The 12100-nt window shown below is 46.1% G+C and overlaps 1 protein-coding gene across 3 annotated transcripts in view; it reads left to right on the forward strand.

Annotated features, from left to right (window-relative positions):
- Positions 1-12100, forward strand: part of PLCH2 (phospholipase C eta 2) — a 320826-nt gene that overhangs the window by 256621 nt on the left and 52105 nt on the right. For all 3 annotated transcript variants that reach the window (XM_088671661.1, XM_088671662.1, XM_088671663.1), the window contains one exon: positions 2133-2291. In XM_088671661.1, coding sequence (XP_088527787.1) covers positions 2133-2291 — 159 coding nt within the window. The remainder of the gene's footprint in view (positions 1-2132; positions 2292-12100) is intronic.

Genomic DNA, 12100 nt, shown 5'->3' on the forward strand with positions numbered 1-12100 from the left:
GGTTTACCTTTACCTTTACCTTTACCTTTACAAATGTTGATGTGGAATGCTGCTGTTCATTGAGCCAGCCATGTCATTTTAAAGATCCCCTTCTATTTCCCTTCCCCATTTTCACTGCCCCATCCTTCAACATCATCTGACAATTGAACAGCCTCATATCTCATTGGACTGGTTTTGTTTTTGTTTTTGTTTTTCAGTGTGTGTGTGGGGGGTGCTTATGTACACGTGTGTGGCTGGCTTACATAATTTTTCTAAAGATTTTTGGTACTACCTCAAACCTCAAGGGGTCCCACAAGCCTTCTAATACCTCCTCCTTGTAAATGGATAGAGTTGTATTCTTTGTGTAAGGATCCTCAAGGTGGTAGTTAATCTATTGGATGAGACAAACTTGGGCCACTTTCCTGTCTAAAACAAATATTGTGCATGTGGAGTGTTTTGATCGCTCTGGAGATACTATCAAAATAATAAGAATAGCCATGATGCTCTGAGTCGGATCTGAATTGCCAGCTCCATAATACCAATGAAAGACTGAGGATACCCTGTGCTGGCCAATGAATGCAAAGATTCTGAGATGATTGACAGGGACTTGGTGCTGAATTTCTGATTTGTCTCACACCTAACTGTATATAAAATGGTTTAAAAACAGAGTCTGCAAATATGCTTTTTAGTGAGGAAGCCCCATTGAAGTAGGAGTTGTTGTTGTTGAGTCGTTTAGTCATGTCCAACTCTTTGTGACCCCATGGACCAGAGCACGCCAGGCACTCCTGTCTTCCACTGCCTCCCGCAGTTTGGTCAGACTCATGTTGGTGGCTTCGAGAACACTGTCCAGCCATCTCATCCTCTGTCGTCCCCTTCTCCTTGTGCCCTCAATCTTTCCCAACATCAGGGTCTTTTCCAGGGAGTCTTCTCTTCTCATGAGGTGGCCAAAGTATTGGAGCCTCAGCTTCAGGATCTGTCCTTCCAGTGAGCACTCAGGGCTGATTTCCTTCAGAATGGATAGGTTTGATCTTCTTGCAGTCCATGGGACTCTCAAGAGTCTCCTCCAGCACCATAATTCAAAAGCATCAGTTCTTCGGCGATCAGCCTTCTTTATGGTCCAGCTCTCACTTCCATACATCACTACTGGGAAAACCATAGCTTTAACTATACGGACCTTTTTTGGCAAGAAGTAGGGCTTACTTCTGGGTAAGCATACATGGGATTGCATTTTAAAGGGGTGGGGAACCCTAAGCCTTTCACTGTGTATATGTTCAGCATATTGCTATTTTACACTGAATTATGACCTACCTACCATTGAGTTATGATAGATTCCACATCGAGTACCCTTGGCCACCTCTATCTCAATCACAATTTCTCTATGGGTCCAGCTACCTTTAATGGCTAGTATTTGGCTCCCTTGCAAGTGATTTAAGCCTTGGAAAAACTGCACAACGATGAGTCTAAGGTTTCCTTCTGTTCCGGGAAGAACGCTAGTGGCTTGGTAACAAAGCATGTCTCGTCAAAGTTGTTCTTGTTGCTAACAGTAGTTTCCTCCCTCCACTTTCTTTTTGGTTCCTTTTCAGTTTTGCAAAGTATTCTTAAAAATATGTGCTTTTTGCTTTTCCTTTCAACAACATCACTCTGTTTGATCACAGACAACACATTCGAGGCACTTTCCCACCAAAGGAATTTGTCTTGTTGAGGGCACTTCAGAATACCTCTCCTGGGTATCGAGAAGAATTCTATCATTCTAGCAAACAGGAATAGAATGATAACTTTGCTGCCCAGTATAGAAATCATGGGGCTATATCCATGCTGCAGACTCAAACTGAGTTACCAGTCATTCTCTGGGAAGGAGGGCTGGGGATCTCAAACAGAGGGAGCTCAGCACATTCAATACTTCCCAGGATTCTTTGGGGGAAGCAATGATTGTGTAAAACCAACATCTGGTTGTAGTGTGGATATGTCCCATGAGATTACCAATCTGGTTTTGGCATGTAGTTTATTTTGAGCAAATGTAGAGCTTGCCGTAGTCTATTTGTTTCCTTTTCATTTAACGTTTCTGTAACATTTTAGTAGGCTTTGGGCTTAGAATCCAAGTGTCCAGCTCTCCTGTGTGTATTAACTCCCAACCTCCCCTTTCTTACCTGCAGGCCTCGACCAATCGGAAGCGAGTGGAGAACATTGCGAAGAAGAAGCTGGACTCTCTGATCAAGGAATCCAAAATCCGCGACTGCGAAGACCCAAATAATTTCACAGTTACCACCATGACACCCTCTGGGAAACTGGGTAACAAGCATGATTTCAAGAAGGTAAAAGGATTGTACTCTTGGGTTTGTTTGTTGCCTCATCTACTTTGCCACAAAAGACAAGCGGAAAATCGGGTTCAGGACCACTTCAGTTGTTTCACATTGCAAACACATTTGCAATGGCTGTTCCCCTGAGAAACAACAAACAAACAAACAAAAACAAACAAACACATGAACAGACACCTTTAATCCCCCTTGTTTGCAGATTCAAAGGCCCTGTTGGGCTGAGGTCTCCAGCTCCTTATATAACAAGTATGGCCGTACCTCCGTTTATGACCACAATTCGTTCCGGGAAGCCGGTCACTCCCCAAGCAGGTCGTAAACGGAGAGGCGCTTCTGCACGTGCGTGAAGCGCCAGTAGAGCGCTTCCGCGCATGCATATGCCGCGCAGTCGCTTCTGCCCATGCGCGTGCTGTGCAGAGCACTTCTGCACATCCGCACGCCACGGAACCTGGATGTAAACACTTCCGGGTCCGTGGCGGTCGCAAACCTATCGGTCGGAAACCGCAGCGGTCGCAAACTGAGGTATGACTGTATATGCCATCTATACTTTATATGCTTCCTGCAGAAAATGCAATAAGTATGGGGCATAATTAATTAAAGCTCTCAAAAGATCAATCTCTAATGTTGCATCTGTCATGTTGTAGCTCCATTGTGGGCCCATGTTTATAATACTGTGTGCAAATCTGAATGTAGGTGGAATAGCTGAGGTTGTAAACAGTTATATGAGGGGATGAGGAACCAAATCACTTGCGGTCCTCTTTGGACTGATGGATAGGGTGGCAGTCTTGCTACCCTGCCTTTCCCCTTGACAAAGCCATCTGCAATCAGCATACTCTCCTGGAAGGACTGTACCTTCTGCTTTTTCTTCTTTTTTTAAAAAAACTGCATCCAGTAGTATGCTGCTTTCAGAGAGCAAGGGAATTATTACTCCTCTTATTAGCCCTTTTGCTGCCTCTCTGCCAAGATACTCTGAGCCATTTTTCTGCACCGCTCCACTAATGTCAACATAAACGCAGTTGTGTTGCCTCAGCAGGGCTGCCTTTTCCCATTAGCGTGAGTTGTTCTATTAGCAGTGTTAGTTGTGCTTGGATAAATCTGACTGTATTTTTAGAGTAGTAGCATCCTTTTGTTTGTAAACACAAACACCCACACAATTCTCCGTCGCCTTTTAAATAGCAGCTGAAGTCTGAGAAATCAATCTATTTTGGGATAGATCTCTTTTTTGTGTCATTATTTGGTATTTCTATTCCTGGGTAGTTTTCTTTCTTTCTTTCTTTCTTTCTCTCTCTCTCTCTCTCTCTCTCTCTCTCTCTCTCTCTCTCTCTCTCTCTCTCTCTCTCTCTCTCAGCTTTGACATGCTTAAATGTTATTTTTGTTCTTTGGCTATTCTTGCCGGATAATTTCCTACTAAGGGGCCAACAGGTATTAAGGATTCTGGCCGTGGAGAACAGGATCTGCCATGGGGAAGGAACAGCGGGGGTTTGGTGGGGGGTAAGGGAGAAGGTTTAGGGATGAATGAATCGGTCAACTTAAGTTTCTCATGTTTTCAATCTTAGATTCAGTTCTTCACATTTCTACAGCAATTTGTTGTTGTTTTAAAAATCCTCAGGAAAAAATTGTCAGCATTTTAGTGAGAATTTATCCCAGCGTAAACATTTTTGTATGCAGTTTTGATTCATATGAACATTTGTACAAGCAATTTTCCCCGATATAATGCATGTTTGGACATTCACTCAGGCATGCATTTTATGCATACATGCATTAGCTGCCATTCCTACATTGCAGGCGGTTGGACTAGATGGCCCTTAGGGTCCCTTCCAATTCTAGAATTTTATGATTCTGTGATCTGTGTATACATTGTTTGCTTGGGGAACTGTGTCCACAAAATTTGGAGAACTGAGGATTTTGAAGGATGCCTGTGTTTCCATTTGCAGGCTGATTCAAAAAGTGTGAATTGGGTGATTTCTCATTCAAATGCAAACGGAGTTGAACTTCTTGCTTCAGCCTCCTGTAAGTCTACCCCTCTCCTGCAAAAAAAAAAAAAAAAAAGACAAAAGAGATTATACTTTCATCCAAAGGAAGTGGTGTCTGAAAAAGAAGTCAATTGATCATTCACATTACATGCTGGCTGTTCAAAGTTCTCTAGGGACCACCAGCTGGAAGTGTCTGGGCTAAATCCATTGGACTGAGACTGTACGCTCTGAGCTAGGGTTGCTAGATTGCAACCTGGAGACCTGCCCCATAAATGCCTCAGGAGGGGAGACACCGTCTGTCCCCATCTTCCCCAATATGTTACAAGCGGGACTGCCGTGTGCCGCATCAAGTGCAAATACAGAATCATGTGGAAGCAAGCTGCCTAGTGGCTGGTCCCTAGTAACACAGTTAATTCTGACTGATCACCGCTCTGGCGAGGACAATTGAGCTTGAGCACTAATGGGGCAATCATTGGCTTCTCTGCTAATCATGACAAATATTTATTGTCTGCCCAGATTTCCCATCCCTTTGTGTATGTGTGCATGCACCTGCTCTCGTGCCACCAGATGCGCGAAGGACACCGATGCAAAGAGAACTGGTCTTCTGCTGTTGTTGCTCTTCTTTTTTTTTATCCCCACTGTGCTAAACTATTTAATATCTGTTTGTTTCTGAGACAGCAACTGCTGCTGGCTTGATCAGAAGCTGTTGAGTGTGTTTGCCTGGGGGCAGGAGAGGGAAATGGGGAAGAGCATTTCAAAGAGGCCACCATTATTAGCAATTTATGGCTGCCATCTACGCCTCGGGATTTCTCTAAAATGAAAAGCAGATGCAACTGGGTTCCAAGAAGCCAAGTTCAGGGAGGAGGGCCATAGCTCGGTGGAAGCGGATCTGCTCTGCATGCAAAAGTCCCCAGGTTCGGTCTGCAGCATCTCCAGGTGCTCCCTGTCTTGAACTCAGGAGAGCTGTCGCCCATCAACTTAAGCAATACTGGCTAGATGCACCTGTGGTCTGATTCTGTGGAAGGCAACTTCCTATGTGTGCGAGAGTGTTCGCTGGCAAGGCTTTTGTGCCTTCTGAATCAAACCTGAGGAAGCACCGTGAAGAAGAAGCTGCCAGTAATTCTGGGGGTAGCTAAGTCGGTAGAGCATGAGACCCTTAATCTTAGGGTCACAGGTGCAAGCCCCAGTGTTGGGCAAAACATTCCTGTCTTGCAGCCGGTTGGACTAGAAGACCCTGGTGGTTCCTTCCAACTCTACAATTATATGATTCTTCCTTGGGAGGACAGCTCTCCCCAACAGATACAACACTTGGGCCCTGATTGGGGGCGGGGGACATGGAGGGTGCCTCAGTGCTAATCCTTCCTCTGATTCTATTGAGGTCAAACATCCACCATAGTCTATCCAGAGAGGACCAGCTGTGGGGCAGGTTGGGTACTCACACAGGAAGAGCGTGGTGTGAGCAGATGCTCTAGGGCTAAGTCCCTTCTGCCTTTTGTGCAGGCTCTCTCCTCTTCCTTTTGCTTCTAAGCTCACCTTTCATTAAGAGGGCGTTTCTGGCTCTCTGCTCATGAATGAAAGGAGAAGGGGGATGAATTGCTGCCTTCCATGTCTCAATCGGGATCTGCCTGTGAAAACAACATGTTTAATCTGATCTCAGATGATGTTGTTTTCTTGGTCCGTAGCTCCTGCAGGGGAAATGAAGAGCGATTTTTCATACACACCACTGCTGTTCTCTATTTTGGTTAATGCTTAACTCTGGGCTGACCTTCTGATAATATGCCCTTTAATTATCAGAAGGGCTTAAAAACAAACAACAGTGAAATTGGCATGCAGTGCGAACGGAGCTCGTTGCTTTTTGTTATTTTTGCAAAGGTATCTGCATTTGCAACACATCTATTACATAAGTAGGATGGCTTTTTCTAAGGCAACACAGGAACATTGGCAACTGCCTTATACTGAGCCAGACTCTTGGTCCATCTAGCTCAGTATTGTCTACACTGACTGGCAGCTGCTCTCCAGGATTTCACTAAAGAGTCCTTCTCAGACCCAACCAGAGTTACTGGTGATTGAACCTTCTGCATGCGAAGCAGATGCTCTCTCTCTCTCTCTCAGCTTTAGTCCTTCCCCAGCTGCATTGTGAGCTTGTAGCTGAGGTGAGGATTTGAATCGGGGACTCACTGTCTTTGTCATCATGTTCAAGAGGTGAACCACAATTTCTATAAAGCACCCCTCCGAGAATTTCTGACATTTTTTCTTTTTCTCACTCTATCGAAAATGAAAACCACTTTGCAGAATTATCTTTGTATGTTCTCAAATGTTTTTTTTAATTATTATAGTGACTGCCACCCCCACCCTCAAATACCTAGAAAGGATATTGTGGAGAATGCAAATCAGTGACCTGGTTACCTGCAGCAGCAGCAGAGAAGAGAGAGAGGAAGGAAGGAAGGAAGGAAGGAAGGAAGGAAGGAAGGAAGGAAGGAAGGAAGGAAGGAAGGAAGGAAGGAAGGAAGGAAGGAAGGAAGGAAGAGCTTGTGCTTCGCCCCTCAGAAATAGCTGGAGAATTTCTCCCCCACCCTGAGAAATCCAGTTAAATGCTCCCCTCCCCAAATCCATGCTCACAAACAAGGTGGATAATTTTGAGAGGGCTTTTTGAACACAAGGTGAGCCAGACCCAATATTTCTTTCTCTGCAAAGCAATCCCCCAGCAGCAGAAAAGTGCAGTGATCCTTCCAAATCCAAAAGCTAGGCTAAGCAGCCACCAGGGCATCTCCCAGGTATGCCACACTACAGTTCCCATTATCCCTGACCATTAGCAAGACTGGCTGAGGCTTATGGGAGCTGGAGTCAAACAACATCTGCAAGGCACCATGTTGGCTACCCTTGCCCTGAGGGGGACTGTACATTTTTTCATTGTGTTTGTTTCTACACAGCCAGAACGGAAGCTGAATCTATGCATGAGATCATCTGGATGGCTTAGAGCAGGCATCCCCAAACTGCGGCCCTCCAGATTTTTGGCCTACAACTCCCATGATCCCTAGCTAATAGGACCAGTGGTCGGGGAAGATGGGAATTGTAGTCCAAAACATCTGGAGGGCTGAAGTTTGGGGATGCCTGGCTTAGAGGATTAGAAAAAAATCATGGAAGAGAAGGCTACGTTCCACTTTCACTGTCAAGAGGCAGTACAGTATGCCCATGAATGTCAGTTGTTGGAAATGGTGCAGGGGGAGAGAGAGAGGTTGCACTCAAATCCTGCTTGCTTGTGGGCTTCCCATGGGCATCTAGTTGGCCACTGTGAGAACAGGATGCTGAACTAAATGGGCTTCCTTCCAGCAAGTCCTGCGCACTACATAGAGGGGGATCGCGCTCCCCCCGCGACTTCAAAACGGAGCGAGTGCATTGTGCCAAGCGAGGCTTTCTACCGGGAGAGTGACAGTCGCCGCCCCACCCGCGACTCCCAAGCCAAGCCCCTCCAGCCTCCCGGTAAAAAGCCCACTCAGTGCTCTTTATCGCGCCAAGTGGGCTTTTTACCTGGAGGCTGGAGGCTCGGCCTGGGAGTCAGGGGGGCACCGACTGTCACCTCCTCCAGCTCCAGGGTGGCACGCACCTGCCACACTAAACGAGGCTTTCTACTGGGAGGCTGGAGCTGGAGGCTCCATTTTGAAGACGTGGGGGCGCGATCCCCCTCTACATAGTATGCATGTGCAGCAGGGTGCGTGACACCCTGGAGCTGGAGGAGCTGACAGTCGGCGCCCCCCTGACTCCCAAGCCGAGCCTCCAGGTAAAAAGCCCACTTGGCGCGATGCGGAGTGCCGAGTGGGCTGTTTACCGGGAGGCTGCAGGGGCTCGGCTTGGGAGTCGCGGGGTGGGGCGGCGACTGTCACCCTCCCCAGAGTGGAACCCCAGGGTGGACCACCCCTATCGCCCCCTTGCTACGCCCCTGTCTCCACCCTTCTTTCCCCCCAAGCAAACTGGATGTCGACAGACAGCCCTGAATTTCTAAGAACTTGAAGAAGGGACAGTGTGTTCCCCTTTGCCAACAGAACCACTTTCCTCCCGTTCCTGGATGCAGTTCTCCCTCTTGTGATGTTCCACTGGTAGAACATCAGCCCAGTCTTGCACATGCTTACATCTTGCTATCATTCCATCACTCGAGAAACAAAAGGGTGTGTGTGTGTGTGTGTGTGTGTGTGTGTGTGTGTGTGTGTGTGAATCAGGCTTTGTTCATCCATTACTTTCGCTTTGGTGCTCAAATTTAAGCCCCGGAATGTCACAGTGGATTACAGCTTCTGAATATTCTCTGCTGCTGCTCCCTTGATGGCCAACCTACATTCCATATGCCTCTTGAGTTGAGTTGTATAACTCTCTGACGTCTCGGTGTCCTGCTCAGGAGGGAGAGAAACATCCAGGCATATCCAAGTCCTTGCTTTTAATCTCTGCACCTGAGTGGCAAAGCATAAAGATCACCTGCCATTTGCTTGAATGTTAGTTCATAAGCTGTTGAGATGAGGTCTGGAGCCTTCCTGAGTCTGTTAAGAAGCTAATTCTGGATGAAAGGTGGGGGCTGGGGGGATTGTTTCTAATCCCACAATCAAAATCCTTATAGCCTTGTTAAGATATGAGTTTACCAACAGCTGTTGCCTCGAGAGATCTTGAAAGGCTTGTCTACGTTCAGACACTCAGGTAGGGAAGGGGGATAGATTAGATTGATTTCACATTTAAAGGTGAACCTCTATGATCTGCGCTTTCCGAAACAATACGAGAACGAAAACACAGCCACCCCTTAAAAATTTGCAATGCTCAGAATTTTTCAGTACAGTTATCTGGCCCTGTGATATGTTCAGAAATGCATATACTGGGACAAAGTGTCCATACAAATGTGATTTGTATGCATTGCATTAAGGGAAATGCATTGCGTTAAGGGAAAGATCTTGCAGAAATGTGTATATACTGGGCAAAATTTCACACAGAAAAATGCATATGAGGAGAAATTTGCACTAAAATGCTGATGAATTTCCCTGAGGACTTTAAAAAAAATTGCACACTGAGGTGGTAATGCAGAGAACTGAAGATCAGAGAAATGAGAAATGGGGGGAAACCAAAAATGGGCAGACTCATCCATTCCTCCCCTCAGGCAGTTACCGAGGGGCTCCAGCATTACTGGTCTGGACCCCAACTTATACCCCCCCTTTAATCAGTTTTCTGTACGCCAGTCAGTGGCAGGCAGGTAGTTCTAGAAGGAGCTGCTATTTGCATTTCCCACAATGCCTTGGAGCAGTGCAATACCTGGGGAATTGTAGGAAATTAAAACAGCAGCTTCCAGATGCCCAGCCCACATTAGGATACTATTGTTTCCAAGAAGCCCCACTAGGCCTCCTCTAGCAGTTGGGAGGCATGACTTTTATCACCCCTGATGTGGATTAGGCCTGGAGGACAAGGAGGTGATATGATAGCCATCTTCAAATATCAGAAGGGCTGTCAAAAGGGAAGATGGCTCCGGCTTGTTTTCTGCTACTCGAGAGAGTAAGACCCGAACCAATGGATTCAAATGACAAGAAAAGAGATTCTGGTTAAGCATTAGGAAGAAATATGCCTGACAGTGGAACCGGCTCCCTTAGAAGGTGGTGGACTCTCCTTCAGTGGAGGTTTTAAAGCAGAAGTTGGATGGCCATCTGTCAGGGGTGCTTTAGTGTTGATTTCTGAATTGCAAAGGGGTTGGACTAGATGTCTCTTGGGGTTCCTTCCAACTTCACAGTGCTATGATTATAAGTCATTTAAGAAGGAAGGAAGGAAGGAAGGAAGGAAGGGAAAGAGAAAGAAAGAAAAATGTATCTCCAATCTACTTCTTTAGGTAAGTGACAGGTTCAAAGAAACCTCAGCCATAGCCCCATATTGATTTTGGGCCATTTTCAGTTGTCCAGTCATTTCAACCAGACATCTGGAATGGACTCAGAAGAAGCTCCAGTCCCTGAAACTGGCAAACATAATCTGTTCTCTCTACCCCTCCCACACTTGGCTCTAATTTTCATGTATGAAGCATTGCAAATTGAACGGCACAGACAAACGCCATGCTTTTCAGTGGATTCACTTCACTCAATTCACCTGCAAGGCGTCATGTTCTAAGTAATCAAGTGACGACAAATCAAATGCAGTTTGTGCTTGTGTGAACAAACCGCTCTGGGAGAGCCCAGCAGTCTTGATGGATTTATTTAAGAGAGAGGGAGAGAGGAAGAAAGGGTGAAGGATTGGCTACCTTTGTCATTGGGGCTCAGCTGTCTCTGTGATGGAGTGCTGCCCTCTAGAGGAGTTATGATTCACGGGCCCCAAAGACTCTCATTCATTTAATTCTGTGTGGTTCCTCCCCCCCCCCCCATCAGTAGAGCTGATTCACAGCACTTGTTCATTTTTTATTATTATTTCAATTTATCGAAGTCAACATGAGTCTACTCCTTCCGTGTCCCAGTTCCCAGCCAGGTTGGCACCATGGGACCCAGGACATTCAGTGGCGTGTTATGTGAACATGTTATTGTGAACAAGTCCTGTACATTGTGTGTGTGTGTGTGTGTGTGTGAGAGAGAGAGAGAGAGAGAGAGAGAGAGAGAGAGAGAGAGAGAGAGAGAGAGAGAGAGAATAATATATTCAATTACGTATTTTAATTGCCTTTAGTTCATGTTTTAACATATTTATTTTGAAACAATGTACAATTCATATTTGTCATAGCAATACCCAAGTATTTAACTTTTTCCCCAGTTTGAAACCCTGTTTTCTCCAGCAAAACCTTCTGGTTTTCTGTTGCCATATTCATTGTGAGTATTTTCATTTTCTGGTGGTTCATCTTAAAACCTGCTAATGTAGCAAACTCATTTAGTTTGTCTGCAAGAGTTACTACTCCAAGCAATGGGCTTTCCAGAGTTAACATTGTCATCAGCATATACTCTTAGTTTGTACTTAGTTTCTTTTTAAATCTTTATTCCCACAATTCTCTCATCTTGCCTAATGTCTCTAAGCAACAGTTCTAGGACCAGAATGAAAAGTAGCAGGGGGAAGATAGCTCTCAGACATCTTTTTCCACCACCCCAGCCTGAGTAAAGGTAAAGGGACCCCTGACCATTAGGTCCATTCGTGACCGACTCTGGGGTTGCGGTGCTCATCTCACATTATTGGCCGGGAGCCAGCATACAGCTTCCAGGTCATGTGGCCAGCATGACAAAGCCGCTTCTGGCGAACCAGAGCAGTGCACAGAAACGCCGTTTACCTTCCCGCTGTAGCGGTGCCTATTTATCTACTTGCACTTTGATGTGCTTTTGAACTGCTAGGTTGGCAGGAGCTGGGACCAAGCAACGGGAGCTCACCCCGTCGCGGGGATTCGAACTGCCGACCTTCTGATCAGCAAGCCCTAGGCTCTGTGGTTTAACCCACAGCGCCACCTGCGTCCCCAGCCTGAGTACACTCCCATTATCCTCAGATTCCCCTGTAGCTCCACAACCATGCAAGGCCATGTGGCTGCAGAGCTGGCTATAAGCCCTTGTCAGACAGCATTCCTGGGGAACAGGGCTGGAGCCACTGGAGGGAAGGCCCTGTCAACCTTTTTAAGCTTTTCTGGGACAACAACTTCCCTTTCTCAGCTCTCAGGCCCTCCTGGGGTCTTGCTTTGCTTGGCCTGGGCTTGGCTCTACTTGACCTGACCTGACCCTTGCTTCTGCTTTCCCTCTGATAATATAATAATAATAATAATAATAATAATAATAATAATAATAATAATAATAATTTATTATTTATACCCCGCCCACCTGGCCGGGTCCCCCCTGCCACTCTGGGCGGCTTCCAACACACATTAAA

Source organism: Zootoca vivipara, chromosome 6, assembly GCF_965207765.1.
Source record: "Zootoca vivipara chromosome 6, rZooViv2.hap1.1, whole genome shotgun sequence".
NCBI classification, from domain to species: domain Eukaryota; kingdom Metazoa; phylum Chordata; class Lepidosauria; order Squamata; family Lacertidae; genus Zootoca; species Zootoca vivipara.